The sequence below is a fragment of the Schistocerca americana genome, chromosome 8 (assembly GCF_021461395.2).
Source record: "Schistocerca americana isolate TAMUIC-IGC-003095 chromosome 8, iqSchAmer2.1, whole genome shotgun sequence".
Classification (NCBI taxonomy): Eukaryota; Metazoa; Arthropoda; class Insecta; order Orthoptera; family Acrididae; genus Schistocerca; species Schistocerca americana.
Window position 1 is genome coordinate 213,477,467 of NC_060126.1, and position 25,274 is coordinate 213,502,740.

At 43.6% G+C, this 25,274-nt stretch overlaps 1 protein-coding gene across 1 annotated transcript in view; it reads right to left on the bottom strand.

Moving 5' to 3' along the window:
• Window positions 1-13,832: 13,832 nt before the first annotated feature.
• The window catches only part of LOC124545679 (phospholipase A2-like), a 132,557-nt gene continuing 121,115 nt past the window's right edge, over window positions 13,833-25,274 (bottom strand). Inside the window, exon 5 of the mRNA XM_047124625.1 lies at window positions 13,833-13,929. Within this exon, the coding sequence (XP_046980581.1) occupies window positions 13,833-13,929 (97 nt within the window). The remainder of the gene's footprint in view (window positions 13,930-25,274) is intronic.

A 25,274-nucleotide genomic window follows, 5' to 3' on the forward strand; every position in this document is an offset into this window, starting at 1 on the left:
GGACTTTTAGTCTACATTTGTATAATACGAGGGTTGTCCAGAAAGTAAGTTCCAATCGGTCGCTAAACGGAAACCACGGTGAAAATCAGAAACATTTTATCTGAAAAAGTTAGCTATACCTTCCTGGTGCTTCTCTACATTGCGCCGCTCCGACTCCGACATTTGTCGGAGCGTTATACCAAATTTCCAACACCATCGTCACAGAAGGCAGCCGCCTGTGCTTTCCAATAATTCTCTACGCTGGTCTGTAGCGCATAGCGCCCAAGTGTTGTCTTCGTATCCAGCGTTTCATGTGAACAGAGATGATACTCAGGACGAGCCAATTAGGACTGTGTTGTGGGTGATCGAACACTTCCCATCGAAAAGGCTGCAGGAGCGTCTTCACTGCCCCTGCAGAGTGCAGCTGAGAATTGCCATGAAGAAGGAAGTGCGTGGCAGTTGTGTTAGGTGGGCTGCATTCATTAAGGCGGAGCTTCTCAGCGGGCCCTCCTACTTGGCGGGAGACATTGTTGTTCTAGGCACATTCACTCTCTCACAGTGCGCTCGCAACTGAAAAGAGCGTCTTGAAGCGATCGACGGTCATACTAGAGACACTATCCATCACATATTTGCAAAGCTTCATCGGGTTTTCACTGTGGTGTCCATTTCGCGACCGATCGGAACTTAATTTCTGGACAACCCTCTATAACCTTTTTATAATATTTTTAGAGATTATGCCATGGTATAATAGATAAAAAGTTGTGTTTCTCCATTGGGACATTAGCAACAATCGTAGTAATAATAATATAATAATAATTATTATTTTTATTATCCAACCAATAACACTAATAAAATTATAGTAAAAATGTCATATGTTAGTAATACTAGAAACAGAGAAGTAGGTATGTATTGAATGGAGAACTGAGCGTAATGAATTCGCCATCGTGCGGAGTCAAAGTGGCAAAAATGCCTGTAAGAGCTTGTTACTGCTAACATAAATATTCAAAATTGTGAACAGGTATAACAAAATGGAACTCATTGAGAATAGGAGAACTGTCAGTTTTGCAGGAAAATGTATACCGCCTCGTGACGATTTCTTATATTTAGGAACCGATGTCTTGTTTGGATGCTGTTAGGCACGATATCACACAGTGATAAGGGATTAATCCGATTGACAGAGAGGTGGTGGTGGACGGGAAATGCGGAGGGGGAAGACGTTATGGCTCATCGCTCTCACCTCGTTTCCCGAATAGCCGTTCTAGTACTTATTCGTTTTGTATTTTAGCTACAGCTGTAATTTTCGGTATCATTCTACAACATTACATTTCACATGCTTCAAGCACCTTTTTTGCGGTATCTTCACGTTCCTCGTTTCAGTTTCACAAAATACACGATGTGCCATTTCAGTACCTGACAGTAGTGTCTTCTTCCCCTCACCCAAAAAATGTCTTCGCCCGCGTCAGTGTGCTTTTGAAATTTTATTTTTGTCTTCATGTGAAGAATTGCTACATATAATTATTCAAACTTCTTTTACAGTATTTTCTCCAATTCTGATGTTTTGTAGGCTTCTGTTGTCCTTTTTAATACTCTGTATATCACTTACGCCTTTTATTTAGTTATATTGAAACGTCACAGGTTTACGCTTCATTTAACTGACTGATTAATTTCTACATGTTTAATAATTCATTTTACGCCGAGAGCGTCCTTTCGATGTTTCGTCTAGCTAATTAACCTCTGGATTCAAGAATGCTTCCGTATATATTTTTTCTTCTGTTGGTGTCACACCTCCTCTCTCATCCTTTGATCCCGTGATGTATGTGGATGGATAACGTAATTATGCATGGAATATATAATAATCTGGGTTAGTCAAAGATGGTAGCAGTAGGGTAGTTTAGCACCAACATAACAACGTGAGCAGATTCGGCAGAGAGTTCGTGATTACAAAGATAGTGGGAATGAGCAGGGCAGAGTTTGTGAGGTTGGTTCTCACTAAGGTCCTACCCCCACCACCTGTTTTTTTGAACGGTTGGCGGTTGGTCCTGGAACGCGCCATGTTAGGACTCTCTGGGGCTGCCGATTGAACGAGACGCACGCAGGGGTGCGGCGCTCGTCATGGATGGTGAGAAAAGTTATTCATAATGTAGGTTTTTTGGGGAAACATTCATTATGAAACATGTTTGGGTGTGAATTAATACCGGGAAACGTTCAGCGATATTTTATTTGTAGAAAATTTTCAGATTAATGTGTTTCAACTAGCGGATTTGGGCGCGAGGTGATGGAGGGCATGAACCGACGGTTCTTGTTCTTAGGTCAATAGCGGATAGGCACATTAATGTTTCATTTGTTGCATAGTTTAGTTCAGGATACAAGCAATATAAGTTTTTCATCATTCAGCGGTTTATTTTACTCGTTTCTTTGTTGTCGAACTTGGCCACGTGTTGCCAGCATTCATATCAGTAGTCACTGGATTTGCCTTTCGTTAATCATAGCATGAATAATGTGGAGTCATGAAGCCTGGGCTGGTTTGCTCACGTTGCATTGCGGTTGCATAATACGCGGTTTCAACATGAACTTATCCGCATGGTACTGCATGTGTAGTAACCCAAGTAATGTTTGAGAGAGTGAAAGGTAATATCCTTCCCTACTCCGCGCGTTAAATAGGTGTGACAATAACTAAATGGTGTTAAGAGGCCATCATTCAATACCATTCATTTTTACCCATTTTAATCAGTAGCAGATGTAACTGGTGACGAAGTGTTGTCTATGTTTCTGGTATGACGAGATGCAAGAGATAGTGAGTGCTTCATGAAGGTTTTGTCACTGAGAGTGGTCGTTTTCTTAAATATAATAGATTTCATGTATGTTTTGTCACAGAGGGTAATAGTTTTCTTAAATATTATCGAAATAAATCAGAATGAAAATTGAAATTCTCTCTTAGCGTTATTCAGTATCCTTCAACCATACCACTGAGATGACTATATTCTATGAATTTTCAATCCAGGCATATCCATTGTATGGATTACGCACTTTGTGCGACTAACTGAATTCATAGTATAAAAAAAAAGAAAGTCTTACAGTCCCTAACGTGTACGTATTGTTCCATGGCCATTCACCGATGTTGCGTTATCCGTTGCTTCATTTTTAAATTAGGATACTATCTTTTCTAGCGGGTTTGGTTACCCATATCTCAATTTATCGGGCCTAATTGAAAGACTTAGACACATAGCGGTAGAAATGGGAACCATGGAGCACTGCGTCCGCTTATATTAAAGGGAGATACTTCTTACATGAAAAATAATCAGCATAACAAACAAGGGGTAGACTTTCAATATTTCATACGCGTACTCCGCTATGTAGGCTGTTCATTGCATTTTACAGCTTTTTTGAGTCGTCTTTTTCGGAAGAGGCCTCCACTGTCTACGATTTTACGAGTACAGTTTTAAAATTCTCTTTAATTTTCTCCAATGTATACAAGTAACAGAAAAAGCAGCGACGCTGGTAGACTGTGGATGATTATCACATACTTTTTGAACAAACTTTTCTTTTATGATCTATTTTTATTCAACACACTTGTTTTTGTGCAGGATTTTGAGCATCTTCTTCCATCTGAAATCTTCTAACATTCCTTTGTCTACATAACTACTATGAATGCATATTAAACCATTAACGTGTAAAAAGAATGGCTTCGCTGGTATTAGAATGTATGAAATTGCCGAAAAATATTCTAAGTGACACTCTATCGAGTGGTCTCACATCTATTCACCGGTTATATTTTTGTTAACTGAGAGTTTAAACAATACGAAGTATGTGAATATGCTTTCATCACGTACTGTATTAAAAGGTCGTAGTCATCATTTGTTTCAGAGATTAGATCAGTGCATACATAGTAAAAGGAAGTATGGGAAATACAGCTTTCTACCGTGTATAATGTGTTTTCACTGACGCCCTCATATGTTTCCCTGTTATGCTTGTAGTGCGTCAGGTGGGAAAAGTTGGTGCAGACGAAGCCTTGTCTGTATGAAAAGAGAGAGAAGACTGAATAATTGTATGCAATTATGGGGTACGGGGAGGCAATGCACTGATGGTTCACGGTAAGGAGGGCGAGCCATATGAAAGGTTTGTGGTTAGAAAGTAACGCAAACTGTGGGTTGGTATTCTTAGGTGAAATTCTAACTTTTTATAGAAAGAGGATATTCTAGAACAGCTGGTATACAATGGTATATTTCGTAGTGATATCGGGACTGTAGGTAAGGAATGGAAGTACGACATGTTATTAACAGCATGCCATGTATGAAAAGGGGTTGAATAAGGGTTTTAGGTCGAAGTTACATGTTGACGTGGAAGTGGGCGTGGTTCCCACCTTAGTGTTACCCTTTGTCGCCGTTCCATGCCTACTAAAGCAGCTGCAGTTTTTATTCTTTTTTTCGTGGTGAGGCATAGTAGACCCTTTCGACGTATTCACAACGGCTCCGGACACTGACGTCAGTATCCAGTGGCGAACGGAACTGATCGTGTTGAAGGAGATTGGAAAGAGGAGATAGAGGTGAGGCCTACGGCGTCCTAGGATTTGGAGGGGCTACTCCCCAAGAAAAAAAAAAAGACACACCACAAAGGAACTATCCGAATGGGAGGGAAATCTATGAATTTGATGCACATACAAATAAATGATTACAATTTCTGGACATTGAGATGAATCATTCAAGAAAAATAGCTTCACAAATGGGGCAAGTTAATAATGCGTTGATCCAAATCTGGTCTTTAAGGAAGCAGTTATTTTGCTTGGCATTGATTCGTGGAGTTTTTGGATAATATCCTGAGGAAAGTCGTAACAAATTCTGTCCAACTGGCGCCTTAGATCGTCAAAATACCGAGCTGGTTGGAGGGCTCTGCCCATAATGTTCCAAACGTTCTCAGTCGGGAAGAGCTCCGGCGACCTGGTTGGCCAAGGTAGGTTTTGGCAAGCACAAAAAATAAGCAGTAGAAACTGCCGTCGTCTGTCGGTGGACATTACTTGCTGAAATGTAAGTCCAGGATGGCTTACCAAGAAGGGCAACTAAACTGGTTGTAGAATATCGTCGACCTACCGCTGTGCTGCAAGGTTGCCGGAAATGGGATCCCAGATCATCACTTCTGCTTGTCGGGCCTTATGGCTGGCAATAGTAAATTTGATACCTCACCATCGTCCGGGGCATCTTCAGACAGGTCTTCGACCTGGAATGTTATGGAGTGGTGTAGATTTATCTTGAACGATGAGTTTCGCTTCGAACTGAGCCCCAATGACCAGCGGAAACGTGTCTGGAGACGCCCCAAACAGCGGCGGGATACCAACCTGACTGTATCCCGCCATACAATCCGAGAACAAGGAATTAAAATCTGGAGTCTCGTTTCTTTTCATAGCAAGACTCCTCTGGTTGTCTTCTGTGGCACCCTGACAATACAATAACACGTCGACAATAATCTACACCTCATTTGGTTGCCCTTCATAGCAAGCTGTCAAGTCTTACATTTAACAACCCACCTGCACACTTCGAGAATTTCTACTGCTTGCTTCGTGTTTGCCGAACACTACTTTGGCCAGCAAGGTCGCCGGATCTTTCCCCAGCTGAGAAAATCTGAAACATTACGGGCAGGACATCCAGTCACCTCGGGATTTTGACAATCTAACACGCCAATTGGACAGAATCTGGCACTGTATTCCTCAGGATGGCATCCAAAAACTTAGTCTGTCAAAGACAAGCCGAATAAATGCTTGTTTAAAGACCAGAGGTTATTGCTTCTTCAATTTGTAAAAAGTCTTTCTCTTGAATAAATCATTCCATTTTTGTGAAATTGTAATCATTAGTTTGTCTGTACATGTAAATCACAACTACCTATTTGGACCCCACTCGGATAATTCTTTCGTGGTGAGCTGTCTATCCCCCCCCCCCCCCCCCCCGCCCTCCTACGGTGTATTTACACAACTGGCCATTAAAATTGTTACACCAAGAAAAGAAATGCAGATGATAAACGGGTATTCACTGAACAAATATATTATACTAGAACTGACATGTGATTGCATTTTCACGCAATTTGAGTGCATAGATCCTGAGAAATCAGTACCCAGAACAACCACCTCTGGCCGTAATAACGGCCTTGATACGCTTGGGCATTGAGTCAAACAGAGCTTGGACGGCGTGTACAGGTACAGCTGAGCATGTAGCTTCAACACGATACCATAGGTTCACCAAGAGTAGTGACTGGCGTATTGTGGCGAGCCAGCTGCTAGGCCACCATTGACCAGACGTTTTCAATTGGTGGGAGATTTGGAGAATGTGCTGGCTAGGGCAGCAGTCGAACATTTTCTGTATCCAGAAAGGCCCGCACAGGACCTGCAACATGCGGTCGTGCATTATCCTGCTGAAATGTAGGGTTTCGCGGGGATCCAATGAAGGGTTGAGCCACGGGTCGTAACACATCTGAAATGTAACGTCCACTGTTCAAAGTGCCGTCAGTGCGAACAAGAGGTGACCGAGACGTGTAACCAATGGCACCCCATACCATCGCGCCGGGTGATATGCCAGTATGGCGATGACGAATACACGCTTCCAATGTGCGTTCATCGCGATGTCGCCAAACACGGATGCGACCATCATGATGCCGTAAACAGAACCTGGAAGGTCCCGAGTTCGAGTCTCGGTCCGGCACACAGTGTTAATCTGCCAGGAAGTTTCATATCAGCGCACGCTCCGCTGCAGAGTGAAAATCTCTTTCTAGAACCTGGATTCATCCGAAAAAATGACGTTTTGCCATTCGTCCCCCAGGTTCGTCGTTGAGTACACCATCGCAGGCGTTCCTGTCTGTGATGCACCGTCAAGCCTAACCGCAGCCATGGTCTCCGAGCTGATAGTCCATGCTGCTGCAAACGTCGTCGATCTGTTCGTCCAGATGGTTGTTGTCTTGCAAACGTCCCCATCTGTTGACTCAGGGATCGAGACGTGGCTGCACGATCCGTTACAGCCATGCGGATAAAACGCCTGTCATCTCGACTGCTAATGATACGAGGCCGTTGGGGTCCAGCACGGCCTTCCGTATTACCCTCCTGAAATCACCGATTCCATATTCTGCGAACAGTCATTGGGTCTCGACCAACGCGAGCAGCAATGTCGCGATACGATAAACCGCAATTGCGATAGGCTACAATCCAACCTGTATCAAAGTCGGAAACGTGATGGTACGCATTTCTCCTTCTTACACGAGGCATCACAACAACGTTTCACCAGGCAAGACCGGTCAACTGCTGTTTGTGTATGAGAAATCGGTTGGAAACTTTCCTCATGTCCGCACGTTGTAGGTGTCGGCACCGGCGCCAACCTTGTGTGAATGCTCTGAAAAGCCAATCATTTGCATATCACAGCATCTTCTTCCTGTCGTTTAAATTTCGCGTCTGTAGCACGTCATCTTCGTGGTGCAGCAATTTTAATGGCCAGTAGTGTATTGTGAGCGCGAACCTTGTGGTGGCAACTTCACTGGAAGACAGCCTTCCCTCTAGCTACGCTAGCTGTGCGGGTCAGCCCACACGCCAGGCGGAGCGATATCGCTAGGAATTGGAGCGGCCTACAACAGAGGTCGTCAGCCTCACAGTAGTTACGTTGGACGTCAGCAGTCACATGGAAAAAGCAGCGCACAGTTTGATATCACAGCGCAAATGAACGCAACTTAACGACGAGTCGCAGATCCATCGGGCACAGCAGTTGAATCGCAGGTGGCCTGCTGTGGAGTATCGTTGTGTCCGCTGAAGAAATCGCCACGCTCACCAACGAAGCGTGATGCCAAATCAATACCCCATCGACAACTCAAGACATCGTGATAGAGCAGCATCTATAGCAAAAAGGAGATTTTTGCCTATTTGGACTTAGCTTCTGAACAGAATACTGATACTGATTAGGATTGTTTGCACAATTATCGCATAAAAGTTAAATTTTTGTACTTAACGAAAGAAATTTTCGACTGCTGCTATAATGGGACATTGAAATAACTCAGTGGTGTCAGTTGAAAATTTATACCGGACCAGGATTCGAAAGTGTTTTGTGTAACTGAATAAATCAGTGTTTTTGACACATACGCGGTGGTCAGAAACAATATGAAAGGTTTTTAAACGTTTTGCGGTTTAAGTGCTGAGAAATAATCTTTAAGAAAAAAATTCGATACGTTGCACCGTTTCCAAGTTAATTAGCGCTAAATGTAGTCAATCAGACGGTTGCGCGAGCGAATTCAAGCGGCCTGTCAGAGACTGTATCGCCAAATGCGTTCTTCGTTTGGTTTCCTGAAACTGAAAAAGACGACGATGCAAAAGTCAGACATGGGTCGGTAGTAAGGATCAAGCTCGAGCCAAAGACTGGGCAGTCCCCTGCCCTCTCATCTACACTGTGACAACAGACACTAAGTATATCTGGCGAGCCACTTGAGTTTGCGCGCACAACGTCCTAATTGGTTAACTTCAATGCTAATTAACCCATAAACAGCGCAACGTATCGATTTTTTTTTCTTAACAATAATTTTTTAGCACAGCCTACCCTGCAATACCCTTACAAGCTTTGCGGACTTTTTCTGTTGATCTGTAGAGCTATAGATACGTAGTTATTCATTAACTGTAATATTTATATGCATTCATGCCTGATACTGTGTGTGGGGAGCAGAGTCCTTGTTGACACTGACTTATCAGCAGCACCCTGCAGGCTAGTGTCAACGTTACAGTAGCCACCTTGACTGGTGACGAAGTGAAGTTGCAACACTAGTTCAGTGGAATGCAAGAGCTGAAATGAAGTGTCATGTGGCTAGGGCCTCTCGTCGGATAGACCTGTCGCCTGGTGCAACCCTTTAGAGTTAAAGCCACTTCGACGACTTGCGTGTCAATGGGTATGAGATGATGATGATAAATACAGTACAATACCCAGTCCCTGAGGGGAGGAAAATCTCCAACACAGCCGGGAATCGTTCGCGGACCACATAACCTGCCTGATTGGATGTGAGGACGATGTAGGAAATGTGGAAGATGATGTGTAGCAGAAAGTAGAGTAACAACTTGCTTGATACCAAATTTGCTAACGATACAGTCGCGGAGCAAGTGAAGGAATTCTCACATCTAGGAAGCACGATTACACCATTACGCTCGGAGGATGGGAGGTATATGAAGCAGAGTGGGACAGACGAAGAGAATTTTCCTCATTGCAAAATCTCTAGTGGCACCAAAGAATAGATAGCGAAGTGAGGGAGAAATTTCTGAAAGTGTTTGGAGCACAGCCTTATGTGGAAGTGAAACGTGGAATGTTAGATATCCAGAATAAGTAGAGACTGGAAGCATTTGAAATGCAGTATAAACAAATAATGTTAAATATTAAGTAAACAGACGAAGTACAGAATAAGGAAGTAAAAAAAGTACTAATGAGAATAGATGAGGAAAGAACGTGGAAGGCGCTTAGCAGAAGAATGTACATGTTGCTGGGATATATGGTACAACAAATCGAAATAGCTAACTTGGTATTGTAAGGAAGAATTTAGGGGCAAAATAGTAGGGGCACACGTGGGCTTGAAAAATGAAAGTAGTTTGCTGCTACACACATTTCGTGCCACGTGTTTGGGCGCATATCAAAATACTCTTGTCAGCCTAAAAATATGTACTTTTCTAGCAATCTCCAGGGGTAATATTTCGTTGAGTGGGAACTGCGAGTGTATGTTCTCAAATCGCATGACCTTTGATTTGAGCCAGACAGCATGAAAGTCTTGGCGGTTGAATCAGTTCACGAGGCCTGGTCGCCATCAGGCAAAGACGCACACTATCCTTCTGTCGACTACAGCGGCGACGTGCTGATGTGTTTAGTATAGATGCTTTCTTTTGTGATAATGAAATGGGTACGTGTGGCTGACTTCATTCTGGATGACGGCAAGATGGTTGCTCGCTGGCATGCTTGGACTGCATTTACGTGACTGTACGTTATGTGAGTTTTGAGATTACAGTTCCGCGTTCTGACCCTAGACGGGCCAATAGTATCCTACCGACCGCCGTGTCAATCTCAGCCAATGGCGTCACTAGATGCAGTGTGGAGGAGCACATGGTCAGCACACCTCTGTCCCGGTATCTGTCGGGTTTCTTGACCTTGGAGCCGCTACTATGCGGTTAAACAGCTCCTCAATTGATCTCACGAGGCTGAATGCACTCTGTTACAGTGCTTCCGCCAAGGAAAAATTCCTGGCAGTAGCGGGAATCGAACCCGGGTGTCAAGCATGGCAGTCAAACAGATGGACTCATATTCACTCTCTCCTGTCTTCGTTAAAATTTGCTTCCATGTTTTCCGTAACTTAAGATGTGTTCACTTAAGAACTTGTTTCTTGAATGTAGTACATTCATTTTAATTGCATTTCAAGCCGAGAAGAAACGAACAGTCCTCAGTAGCGATTGAATTTCATTGAAACAAAACTTTCACCAATACAGATACGTTCGTGCCGCTGTTGGACTTTGAAGACACGTGCTAGCGGTGACGACGACTTCGGATTAAATATCGCACAATTTCAGATCTACACTCCTGGAAATGGAAAAAAGAACAGATTGACACCGGTGTGTCAGACCCACCATACTTGCTCCGGACACTGCGAGAGGGCTGTACAAGCAATGATCACACGCACGGCACAGCGGACACACCAGGAACCGCGGTGTTGGCCGTCGAATGGCGCTAGCTGCGCAGCATTTGTGCACCGCCGCCGTCAGTGTCAGCCAGTTTGCCGTGGCATACGGAGCTCCATCGCAGTCTTTAACACTGGTAGCATGCCGCGACAGCGTGGACGTGAACCGTATGTGCAGTTGACGGACTTTGAGCGAGGGCGTATAGTGGGCATGCGGGAGGCCGGGTGGACGTACCGCCGAATTGCTCAACACGTGGGGCGTGAGGTCTCCACAGTACATCGATGTTGTCGCCAGTGGTCGGCGGAAGGTGCACGTGCCCGTCGACCTGGGACCGGACCGCAGCGACGCACGGATGCACGCCAAGACCGTAGGATCCTACGCAGTGCCGTAGGGGACCGCACCGCCGCTTCCCAGCAAATTAGGGACACTGTTGCTCCTGGGGTATCGGCGAGGACCATTCGCAACCGTCTCCATGAAGCTGGGTTACGGTCCCGCACACCGTTAGGCCGTCTTCCGCTCACGCCCCAACATCGTGCAGCCCGCCTCCAGTGGTGTCGCGACAGGCGTGAATGGAGGGACGAATGGAGACGTGTCGTCTTCAGCGATGAGAGTCGCTTCTGCCTTGGTGCCAATGATGGTCGTATGCGTGTTTGGCGCCGTGCAGGTGAGCGCCACAATCAGGAATGCATACGACCGAGACACACAGGGCCAACACCCGGCATCATGGTGTGGGGAGCGATCTCCTACACTGGCCGTACACCACTGGTGATCGTCGAGGGGACACTGAATAGTGCACGGTACATCCAAACCGTCATCGAACCCATCGTTCTACCATTCCTAGACCGGCAAGGGAACTTGCTGTTCCAACAGGACAATGCACGTCCGCATGTATCCCGTGCCACCCAAAGTGCTCTAGAAGGTGTAAGTCAACTACCCTGGCCAGCAAGATCTCCGGATCTGTCCCCCATTGAGCACGTTTGGGACTGGATGAAGCGTCGTCTCACGCGGTCTGCACGTCCAGCACGAACGCTGGTCCAACTGAGGCTCCAGGTGGAAATGGCATGGCAAGCCGTTCCACAGGACTACATCCAGCATCTCTACGATCGTCTCCATGGGAGAATAGCAGCCTGCATTGCTGCGAAAGGTGGATATACACTGTACTAGTGCCGACATTGTGCATGCTCTGTTGCCTGTGTCTATGTGCCTGTGGTTCTGTCAGTGTGATCATGTGATGTATGTGACCCCAGGAATGTGTCAATAAAGTTTCCCCTTCCTGGGACAATGAATTCACGGTGTTCTTATTTCAATTTCCAGGAGTGTATTTGATTTATTAGGTGCTATATAAAACACAGAGAAAAAGGATTTACATGACATGAATTATATCTGTGAGGTATAATTCTTACACTTGTACAGTTAGTAGCGACATGGAGTGTACTGTGTGGACTACAGTTTCAGTTTAATCTTGGTTTACCTAATGTTGAACCACCGCCTAGTTATTCCGCTGCACTCTGCAGAAGTTCTCACCAAACGTGCAAGCTTGACAACAAAATTAAGGCTGTTTGCGTTCATTCACCTATGGGTTAAATTTCATATCAAGGGTGTAAGGGGTTCACCACCCTGCTGGAGCACATGTAACCTCGATGTATTCCTCACTTGCTAGAACGACAATTCAAGGCGCTGGCTGAGACATAAAATATCTTTGCCCCTGTCAAAAAGAGAGCTGCAGTAGAGTCGCAGGTCACAGCAGTCTCTGCCGCAGTTGCAGTTGCTCGCTGCTACAGGGCAGTTGTAGTCCGTCGCTGGTACACCACAGTTTACAGTTAGTAGTTGTTAAATTGCGAAATTTTATTATATGGAAATGAATAATAATTGTGATCAGTCGCAGAGCTAAATGATACCATGGAATGAGATGATGATGAACAATTGAATAATTGTTAATATAATGAAAAATCAACAGTGTAATTAAGTCAACCACCTATTGTAAGGTAAATTTTATTATTTTTATTGGCATGTGCGTAGTTAAGTCACTTGTCTGTTAATATGAATTTGTTTAAATCGTTTCTTTTGCGATTCGTCAGCACCAGTTGACCCAGATTTGTAATACATTCAATTTTCCCGTGTACTTGATTGTAGATCTTTATCAATAATGTAAAAAAATTTCAAAACATAATTGTTTTTACCGGTCAACTATAAAAGTATAACTTCCCCGTAAGCCATTGCCAGTCCCAAGCCAGTCATTGATCTAAATTAAAATATTCTAGAATTTTTGTCAGATCATAGTGATGCGTTCTTTAGTAATCAGACGACCAGCTGTGTCACTAGGTAAAGTCAGTTTTTCTCGTAATTCAGATCTCAGACAAATGTTATCCAGTATTAGCACTAAGCTGTGCACTAAGCTGTGCCATTTACGAGCAGATATATAGACAGCGCTATCCGGCGACACCATCACGAGGTAAGAATTTTTCAGTTTATTTCTCACGGACAGATTCAGATTGATTTCACAGGGCCATGGCGTAGCGCTGCTCACGTCAAAATTTATCAGTCTTCATACGTCAGAATTTAATTATCCAAATTTAATTATTATTTTTTATTTTTTTGTTCGGGAAGGTTACACATCTTTATTTTATATTTTTTTTATTTATACGGGAAGGTTACAAGGTGTAATTTTACAATGCCTAAAATCTGGGATCATAGTCTCATGTGAACTGAAAGAGCTAAAGTAAGTATTGTGGAAAGCTTTCAATGTGCACAGCATATTACATACGATTTTGGCTATAGTCGTTATGTAGAGATGACGAAATTATCGCAAAACATTAAAAGACGGATGTCAGCGTCGGGTGGTGAGTGGAAAAAGAAATATATCATAAAAATGCGAGTTGTTTGGGTAGTGTAGTCTGGTAGGATAATGGAGGTGATACGATCTCCAAAGATTCACTCTTTCGCTGCTAAGACCTTGCAGCATCACTGCTAAAATGTGTGATTCGCCGTAAGCATATTTGAATAGCAGCTGTCGAAATGATCCCAAAACCGCCACCGCTTTGTTAGTGAAGCAGGCACCAGACCAGGGTTAGCACCTCCCGTGTCCCACAACCAGCGAGCCGTGCGTGAGAACCTGGTAAGACGTGTGAGTGCGACGGCGTCCCTTAGGAACGCCCCGGTCGGGTCAGAAGCGTGTGGCAGTACGGGCGTCGTCGGCTCAGCGCTGCAGCAGGTTGAGGAGCCGTGACACCAGAGCCGTCCCCGGGGGCGGCAGCGGGTACGGCCCCACCGCCGCCATCTTCGCAGAGCACCGCCTGCTAAAGGCACACAGTTGCAGTCCTCAGACCTCACACAAGCAGTGTACGCACTGTTACAACACACCAAGCTGTACGTAGACTTCAGTGCCACACTCAGATATCCACGTTTCTGAAATAAAGAGCACAGGGCGTAGACTGTTCGATGGTAATAAAAAAGCTGCTATTCTGAATCACGAATAAGGGTGAGGCGTTTCATATTAAAGTACATATACGTCTACGTACTTACATCGCAAACCACTGTACGGTGCGGGGCGGATTGTACAGTGCGCGCAAAATGTAGTGGCCGCTAGAAGTGCAGTCGGGTGGGGAAGCCTGGGGAGAGCGGCAGTGGTGGGGGTCGCACAGAGCGCTGTAGGGGAAATTACGAGCACTGGAGGGGAAGTGCCATTCTAAACAGAAGCCAACACTCACATTTTTGGTAAACATTAAGCCGGGCTCCTCCCCACCCACACTTGCACGGTGACCATTCAAAAGTATCTAAAAAGAATTCTGTCGAGAATGCAGCTATTTATTTCGCCTGGTTTGTTAACCATTTGTAACTTTCAGAGAAGAGTCACGAGGGGTATTTTGAGTAAAACCTAAACATTTCTCTCGTTGCCATGATAAAATTTGCTTCTTTTGCCAAAACTCAGCGGATTTTACACAGCCTCACCGCAGTAACATGTTGTGCAGACACAATTGCGAGAGAATTCTGAAATGGTGATTTATAAAGTGAGGAAATGAGGAAAAGTAAGGTCAGTATCTTACGAAAAAGCACATCCTCGTTACAAAATAAACATGTAATGACTTCAGTTATCTTGTTACAAAAACCATAGCATTTCTCGTTTCAACAGTTATCGATGGCCCTTAAAAATTACATTCTTTTATCAGAAAAGTGTGTAGTTAGTGGAATAACACGGCGGATAACGAAGTTTTGCACAACAACCATATGGCAAAATACTCTCCTCTTTGTGTGCTGTCATTGGCCAAACTCATATTTCGATATCTCAAACCGTTTATGAAATATGAGGAATATTGTGAGTATTTCACTCTGACTTCATCGCTGGCGCGGCGCGATCGTAAATGGGTGTGCTACGTCAGATCAATTTTCTCGTGATTGGTGACAGATAGAGACCTCCAACCATATCTAAAGAAAAGTTCAATACGTTAGCTAAATTTCAGATGCAGCAATATATTATGTAATACGCACCAGACGCAAAATCATGTCGTCCCCTATTATTCATTGCAAACTTTTCGAATTTCACGCAGCGTCTCACTTACACGTAAATATCCCAGTAACTGTGACCATTAATGAAATGATTGTCACATCATAATGAACTTGACATATAAAGCTACAAGTAAAGCAAAAATGAAATTTCTTTATCGAATAGTTTATGTAAAATCGTTTGAGACAGGTTGCAGGGCGAGGGTGTCGAGTCTGTCATTTCCGAACGGCTGAAAGATGACAAGCGCTTTTCGGCCCCTTCTGAACAAACAAATGAACTCGCCCAGCATTTTGGTAGGAAACTAGTCACTGCGCTTCGGCCACCGTATCCTGCGCGACCTATACCCTGCTCCACTGCCAGTAATTTCCTTTCCTGTTCCACTTGCAAATAGAGCGAGGGAAAACCGACTGTCTTTATACTTCTGTACGAGCCCTAATTTTTCTTATCTTCGTAATCCTTACGTGAAACGTTCGTTGATAGCAGTAGGATCGTTCTGCAGTCAGCTTTAAATGCTGGTTCCCTAAATTTTCTCAATAGCGTTCCCTGGAAAGAACGTTGCCTTCTTTCTAGGGATTGCCATTTGTGTTCCCGAAGCATCTCCATAATTATTGCATGTTGCGCGAACTCACTGATAACAAATCTAGCACCCTCTGACTTGCTTCAATGTCTTCATTCAATACCACCTCAAAAACTCGAGCAGTACTCACGGCTGGATGGCACAAGCGTCCTATATGGTGTCTGACTTAGATATCAACCACACTTTCCTAAGATGTTTCCAATAAACCGAAGACTATTCGTCTTCCCTAGAATACTTCTTACATTGCTTTACAACGTTGCTGCAAGCTATATGCTCCACATGACAGCGCACTACTAATGCTGTATTCGAACATTACAGGATTGTTTTTCTTACTCATCTGCATTAACTTAGATTTTTCTACATTTAGAGCTAGCTGCCACTCATCACGTCAACTAGAAATTTTGTCCAAGTTATCATGTATCCTCCTACAGTCACTCAACGACGACACCTTTCCGTACGCCACAGCATCACCAGCAAGTAATCGCAGATTGCTGCATCCCCTGTCCTTCAGTTCATTTATGTATATAGAACATAATAGCGGTCCTATCACAATTTCCAGGGGAACACTTCCCACCCCAATCCTTACCCCTAATATCTGCAAGTTGGCTGAAGACATCGGAACAAGGCTTTTGGGAAATAATATTCTACCAAAAACCTGAACACCATGTTTCTCAGCCTCACACAGAGGTGGTGTTGATATCGACGAAATTTTGTATTTGTACCGATGAGACATGTTCTGCAATAATAAAAGTTAGGCCTTCCAAAAAGGTTTTTTTTTGCGGTAATGCTGTGTTGGTCCCATTCAGGCAGAATCGCTAATTTACCATACCATCATAAGAGAGTGTTTTTCAGACGTTTTATCATCATTGTGAAGTTATTCGAAACTGGTGAAGATTTATAAGGAGTGTTCATTTTCCATGTTCATGCAGGTAGGTTCCAAGACTCTCTTCTCTCCCCCCCCCCCCCCCCGCTCTCTCTCTACCTCGATCTATCTATCTATCTATGTCTATCTCCACTCTTGTATATCCTTAAGGCTGTTCGTATACCTAACCGTTATCCTCCTAAGCTCCCCCCCCCCACCCTCCAATACCCTGATGACCCCACCCTACTAATTCTATACTCTACCTCCCAAAAATCTCAAAAATCTTGCCAACTCTGTCTTAATCTACCTACCTCTTCGTGCAACCAATGGCTCTTCAGGATTAAGCCTTACATGACATAGACAATAACAGAGGACGAACATTGCACAGCTTCAACCATCACGACTTTTATTTCCCCTTTTAGAACCGTCTTATTCGTTTGACTAATAGTCTGTAATACCTTACATTAATCCTTGGCCACACAGTAATATGTAAATTCCACCTACTGACCATACGACGGAAATATCACAGTAGACTAAAACTGGTAACCTACCAAACATTGGGAATGCATCCCTCTATCTTTCACATGTACAAAGATTTCAACCAACCTACCCTCTCTTATCCGATGCCACCTTGTTTTCCACTCCAACAAAATCCTGTCACTTTCCTCAAATCAACGAACACCACGCGCTATGAACTGATTTTTGCGTTCTGCTATCATCTCACAACCGAATATTTTAACTTATTAATTTCCCCCACCCCCATTTGTTCTCTCATTCTGAACATCTTCGAATTTCTAATACTTCCTGAAGACTTGACAGCAACCACCCATCCGTTTGATCCATGATTTCCAACCTTCGTATTCCGTCGGGCTTAAACAACATATACCTCTAATCTTACACATATACATCTGTCCCTTCGAAACTTTAATCACGTTCCCAATCTTACCTATCAGTTCTATCCATCTTTTTTCCCAAAATATTCTCCAACAAAAATCCATATAGCCTAACGCTCACTCTATACTCAACATCAACAAATCCACCTACAAATCTGCCCTTACCCCTGATTGTCTCAAATCGTGCATTACCAGCATCCTCAACAACGTAAACCATCAGTGGTAGACATGAGGTTTTATCGTGGAATTGTGAGGAATCGGATTTTATTGTTCTAATCTATAAGAAAATCATCGTTATTTAAGTTTACGAACTAAACATCATTTAACACTGTTTTAATGTTTTAAACCACTTTCCACATTTTATATCGCTCTGGGTGAGGCGCAGATAAAGGTGTTGTCTCTGACAGTCCAAACTGTGCCTGTTCTACGGGAGGAGAGGGAAATGTCAATGGAGGAGAAAAAAATATTTTCAGCACATCACGGCCCGTTTGCATTCGCCCTTTTATTGCCACGCAAAGCATTAATTCAAAACGTAAAACTAGAATGATGTGTTGAAAACGTTTGCTGAGTGATTAGAGGAAGGTAGAGCGTGGAAATAAAAGCGTTTATTAATCATTGTGCGGAAATTTGCTACATTTTCTCGACGATTAAGGGATACCGAGTCAGCACCCAGCTGCACGCTTCAGGGAGAGAGGTACCTGGATGACGGATGTAGCAGAAGAAAACATGAAGACTATTGTAGTAGTCGGCCTTTGGTCTGTATTCGTTACTGACTAACCTTTATTTTATTTGTGCCAGGCCGCGATAATCGAAGTTAATGCTGAGATACGCAGAATTTATTTGTTAAATTATTTCAGCGATTCTTTTTTTACATACTGAGAGGATATGTGTGACTGTGTGATGTTTACTTTTAATTGTTTGCAGATCAGTTTTTTTTTAAATTTATTACTCGCTGTGTGAAGTTCGGGGAACTGTTGATTCTTAGATTTGTTGTGGAATATTCTGTTATACAAGGGTGAGACAAATGAAAACCTTAAATATTTTTTAGAATATTATTTATTGTGCAGAGGTGGTAAAAAGCTGTATCACATTTCAACATAACCTCCTCCACGCTCAATGCAAGTCCTCCAGCGCTTACAAAGTGCATAATTCCTTTAGAAAAATTCTTTTGGTAGTCCGCGCAACCACTCATGCACCGCGTGGCGTACCTCTTCATCAGAACGGAACTTCTTTCCTCCCATTGCGTCTTTGAGTGGTCCAAACATATGGAAATCACTTGGGGCAAGGTCTGGTGAGTATGATGGATGAGGAAGACACTCAAAATGCAGGTTGTGATTGTTGCAACTGTTGTACGTGTGGGGCCTTGCTTTGTCATGTTGCAAAAGGACACCTGCTAACAGCAATCCACGTCGCTTTGATTTGATTGCAGGCCGCAGATGATTTTTTAGGAGATCTGTATATGATGCACTGGTGACAGTGGTCCCTCTAGGCATGTAATGCTCCAAAATGACGCCTTTTTCGTCCCAAACGAGTGTCAGCATAACCTTCCCTGCTGATGGTTCTGTTCGAAACTTCTTTGGTTTTGGTGATGAGGAATGGCGCCAATCCTTGCTCACTCTCTTAGTTTCCGGTTGGTGGAAGTAAATCCAGGTTTCGTCCCCAGTAACGATTCTTCCAAGGAAGCCCCCATCTTCTCGTTCAAAGCGCCGAAGAAGTTCTTCAAAAGCACCAACACGTCGTTCTCCCATTTCAGGAGTCAGCTGCCGTGGCACCCATCTTGCAGACACTTTGTGAATCTGGAGCACATCATGCACAATGTGGTGTGCTGACCCATGACTAATCTGTAAACATGCTGCAATTTCATTCAGTGTCACTCGGCGGTTTTCCTTCACTATGGCTTCAACTGCTGCAGTGTTCTGTGGAGTCACAACTCGTTGTGCCTGACCTGGACGAGGAGAATCTTCCACTGAAGTCGCACCATTTGCGAACTTCCTACTCCATTCGTAGACTTGCTGCTGTGACAAACATGCATCACCGTACTGAACCTTCATTCATCGATGAATTTCAATAGGTTTCACACCTTCACTACGCAAAATCCGAATAATAGAACGCTGTTCTTCCCTGGTGCAAGTCGCAAGTGGGGCGACCATCTTTATACTGACACTGCGACGGTATGTATGCATCTGCGCTATGCTGCCACCTACAGGCCATTCTGCACGCTGTTTGTAGCACGCTTATCAACTTAACAGAATAACGGCGCGAAATTTCGATTTGTTATTACAAATTTAAGGTTTTCATTTGACTCACCCTCGTACCTGTTAGATGCCCGGAGCAGCCGAACTTAACTGCCGAAGGAACTTTTACCACGCAGTCAAATTGCATCATATACAGAATGATGTTTATGCTGGAACACTTATAATATCTGCGGAATTTATCTTAGATCCATAACACGTTACTTCACCCGAGAAGCACCTTTTAAATTTACGATTCGCTCGGTAACTGACGGATTGGATTCTTTCAATTAAATTCATTCAGTGCTCATTTCCTATATGAAGACACAGCCAGCATTGTCGAAAATGACCCTTTTGATGGCCGAGGTGTTATGGTATAGGTCGGCATAATGTTGCATGGGCGTAGTGGCCTCTAAATCTTTGAACACGGTACATTCATTGGTCAAAATTATTATGACACTACACTTCTTCTCTATGGGCGTCTGTTGGGAGGCGCATTCGGCTCTGGTTTGATTTTTATGGACGACAATGTGCGACCGCGTTGAACAGCGTAGGTGGAGAAATATTTGGAACGGGAGAATATTCGGTAAATGCACTGGTCTGCGCGTTCCCCGACTAAAATCCTATAGAGCTCGTATCGAATACGTTGGTGAGTCGTATTGCAGGACGTCCGCAAGCACCATCGACCATCCAGCAACTGCCAATCACGCTGGTGGAGGAATGGAACGTTCTGCCACAAAAACTACTCAGTAACCTTGTGGCCAGCATGGGAACACGTTGTAGAGTATGCATCACCGTCGGTGGTGATCACGCACCCTGTTAAGAACCACGTTTCGCATTTTGTAATGTCCAGAAACCACCATGAATCGCTGTGACTTCAGCGCAATTATTATTTTCGAATAAAAGCGTGATCTCTGTTCGTCTCATTGGGGATCTACATCTACATCTACATAGTTACTCTGCAATTCACACTTAAGTACTTGGCAGAGGGTTCATCCAACCACTTTCGTACTACTTTTCTACCATTCCACTATCGAATGGCGCGTGGGAAAAAGGAAAACATAAATCTTTCCGTTCTATTTCTCTTATTTTATTATGATGATCTTTTCTCCCTACGTAGGTGGGTGTCAACAAAATATTTTCGCCTTCGGAAGAGAAAGTTGGTGATTGAAATTTCGTAAATAGATCTCGCAGCAAAGAAAACCGCCTTTGTTTCAGTGACTGCCACCCCAACTCGGGTATCATATCAGTGACACTCTCACCCCCAATGCGCGATAACACGAAACGAGGTGCCCTTCTTTGCACCCTTTCGATGTGCTCCGTCAATCCTACCTGGTAAGGATCCCACACCGCGCAGCATTATTCCAACAGAAGACGGACAAGTGTAATGTAGGCTGTCTCTTTAGTGGGTTTGTCGCATCTTCTAAGTGTTCTGCCAACAAAGCGCAGTCTTTTTTTCGCCTTCCCCACAATATTATCTATGTGGTCTTTCCAATTTAAGTTGCTCGTAATTGTAATTCCTAGGTATTTAATCGAATTGACAGCCCTTAGATTTGTGCGATTTTATTTATCGGATTTCTTTTAGTACCCTTGTGGATGACGTCGCACTTTTCTTTGTTTAGTGCCAGTTACCACTTTTCGCACGATACAGAAATTCTCTCTAGCATTTTGTAATTAGGATTGATCGTCTGATTATTTTACTAGACTGTAAATTACAGGGTCGTCTGCAAACAATCTAAGGGGGCTGCTCAGATTATCACCTAGATCATTTATGTAAATCAGGAACAGCAGAGGGCCTATGACACTACCTTGCGGAACGCCAGATATCACTTCTGTTCTACTCGTTGATTTATCGTCTTTCACTGCAAACTGTGACCTCTCTGAGAGGAAATCACGAATCCAGTCACACAACTAAGACGATACTCCATATACACGCAATCTGATTAATAGTCGCTTGTGAGGAACGGTATCAAAAGCCTTCTGTAAATCGCTCTGAGATCCCTTGTCGACAGCATTCATTACTTCATGGGAATAAAGAGCTAGCTTCGTTGCACAAGAACGATATTTACTGACTCCGTGTTGGTTATGTATCAATAAGTAATTTTCTTCAAGGTGATTCATAATGTTCGAGTACAGTATATGGTCCAGAATCCTACTGCAAATTGAGGTCAGTGATATGGGTGTGTAATTAAATGGGTTACTCCTATTTACTTTCTTGAATATTGGTGTGACCTGTGCTACTTTCCAGTCTTTAGGAACAGACCTTTCGTCAAGTGAGCGGTTGTATATGGTTGCTAAGAAAGGCGCTATTGTCTGCATACTCTGAAAGGAACCTGATTGGTATACCACCTGGACCGGAAGACTTGCCTTTCTTAAGTGATTTGAGTTCTTTCGCAACACCTAAGATATCTACTTTTATCTCACTTGTGCTAACAGCTGTTCTGGTTTCGAATTCTGGATTATTTACTTCGTCTTCTTTCGTGAAAGAATTACGGAAAACTGTATTTCTCTCATTTATCTTTTGCACAGTGCTTTGTGTATATGGTTCAAGTTTCATCGAGCTATGTTACTTGGCACTGACTGCACAGCAGTATGCTATGTGAACAACAACCAAGAGAGAACAAGAAGGGTCGAAGACTAAGAACTAAGTGCTGGAATTAAAATGACATATGACAGTGATGTATTCTTACGATCCTACTGTTCAATCTACACATCGGACAAGCAGTGAGATAAACAGAAGTAAGTTTCATGAATGATAACACAACTGAAGAAATTCGTTGATGACATAGCTCTCCTTAGTGAAAATGAAGAGGAATTACACGATCTTTTAAATGGAATGAGTACAAAATATGGATTAAGAGCGATGAACCAAGAAATTAGAGGAGCAGTAGAAATGAGATTAGCGGTAAACTTATCACTGAAATTGGGGACCACGAAATATATGTGGTTAATGTATTTTGCTACCTTGGAAGCAAATGACGAACGAAGTAAGGAAAACATAAAAATCAGTTCAGTACAAGCAAAGACGGCATTCTTAGTCGAAAGAATTCTATCACTATTAGAAATCTCCCTTGATTTAAGGAAGAAATTTCTGAGATTGTATGTTTGAAACACAGCATTGTAGGCTAGTGAATCATGATCTATGAGAAAACTAGAAAGAAGAGAATCGTGGCTTTTGAGATGTGGTACAACAGAAAGAGTTGAAAATTATCTTATAAGAAATGAGGAGATTCTTTGCGGAATGGGCGAAGAAAGGAATAAATGGGAAACATTGACGAGACGAAGAAGAGGATGATAGGACATATGTTAAGACGTCAGGGCATTTCTTCCACGCTACTAGATGGTGCTAAAGATGGTGAAAACTGTAGAGGAAGACAAAGATCGGAATAGTCAAACAAATGATTGAGGACTTGGGCTGCAATTACTACTCTGAGATGTAAAGGTTGGCTGCGCAATAAATGTACGTTACCGTGAGACTTTTCGTTCAGTCCATTTACATAGTTGTAACATATAGCGTATTCACTAGGTTTCGCGCTTTCTTACTTCTACCTATTTCCACATCTCAATAAACTAATGACCAGGAAACTTTTCAGTGATGGCAGCTGCAGATAGGAAGAATTTTAAAGGTGTATGACTTCTTGTCGTTGTTGTGGTCTTCAGTTCGAAGCCTGGTTTAATGCAGCTCTCGGCGCTAGTGTAGCCTGGCCTGTGTAAGACTCTCAGACTCTGCTTAACTGCTGCAACCTACGCCATTTGAACCGGCTCATCGTTCTCAAGCCTTGATTTCACCTCGTTTCTTCCTGTAATGTACTGACTCCACCTCATTGCCACAGACTGGATCCTGGCAAGTAATTCCTTCTCTCAGTGCCAGAAATTTCTCCTCAGTTCGACTCAGCGCTTTCTCATTAATAATCTGATCTACCCACCAAATATTCAGTTTTATTCTGCAGCAGCACCTTCAGGAACGATTTCCTAACGTTTACATTTATATTCGGTGTTAAGAAATTTCTATTTTTCAGAAAACCTTTTTATACTCATCATTTTAAAAACCTGTTTACTTCCGTCATCGTCAATTAATTTGCCACTCAAATAGAAAAAGTCATCAATTTACTAACCTAATTCCCTCAGCAAGGCCTGATTTAATTCGACTATATTTCATTATCCTTATTCTACTTTTATTGATATTCAACTAATAATCTTTTTTCAAGACTATCTTTATTCCGTTCAATTGGCCTTCCAAGTCCTTTGCCGTCGCTGACAGAATTACAACGTTTTGACTACAGTGAAAATAAAGCAGTCTTTCAGTATTAGCAAGCGTATTTTTCACCTTTCCCTTGTATTTAGTTGCGTGGTTAATGGACGCAACTTCTTTGCCCTGATGTTGAAGGAACTTCGGTTGTTCTTTAGGGAACTATACTGATCAGACAGAATATTATGACCACTGACGTACTATCGATATAAACCAATCCAGGCAATAGCAGCGTTACCCGACGAGGATTGACCGCTAGTCAGACACACGCACGATGCATGTAGTATAGGTGAGCGTGCTGTCCGTCTCTACAATAGGGAAGGCCCGCGATCTATCTGAGTTTGAAGAGGGCAGATAGTGATGACCCGGAGGCTCCGTACGAGCATTTCGGAAACTGCGCGACTTGTCGGGTGTTCGAGGATGGCTGTGCTGAGTGTCTTCAACACGTGGCGAAACCAAGGTGAAACCGCGTCCAGAAGTCGTGGGATTGGGCGGTCTCTCATCATTACCGATGTCGTAGGCTGGGCAGGCTGGTAAAAAATAGGACATGCGGTGAACTGTTACGGAACTAACATCAGACTTTAACGCTGGGCAGTGAATAAATGTGTCAGAGCGCCGAACACTCCTAACGATGGGCCTCCGCAGTCGATGACCCAGGCGTGTGCTAATGTCAACACCACGACATCGCCAAGTACGACTAAAATGGGGCCGGCCGAAGTGGCCGTGCGGTTAAAGGCGCTGCAGTCTGGAACCGCAAGACCGCTACGGTCGCAGGTTCGAATCCTGCCTCGGGCATGGATGTTTGTGATGTCCTTAGGTTAGTTAGGTTTAACTAGTTCTAAGTTCTAGGGGACTAATGACCTCAGCAGTTGAGTCCCATAGTGCTCAAAGCCATTTGAACCATTTGACTAAAATGGGCACGTGACCATTGGCACTGGACGTTGGTGCAGCGGCAGAGCGTTACATAGTCTGATGAATCCCGATACCTCCTTCATCACGCCGAAGGGAGGGCGCGAATCCAACGTCTTCCAGAGGAACAGCTCCTTGACGCCTGTAGTGTGGGACAGAGAGAAGCTGGTTGTGGCTCCTATATGCTCTGGGGAACATTCACGTGGGCATACAAAGGTACAATGGAGCTCGTGCAAGGCACCGCGACGGCCAAGGAGTATCGTACACTGGTTGCAGCCTACGTACACCCCTTCATGATGATCATGTCCCCGACGGCAGTGGTATTTTTCAACAAGGTAACGCGCCAAGTCACAAGAGCAGGAATGTGATGGAGTGATTTGAGGAACACAGTGGCGAGTTCCAATTGATGTGCTCCC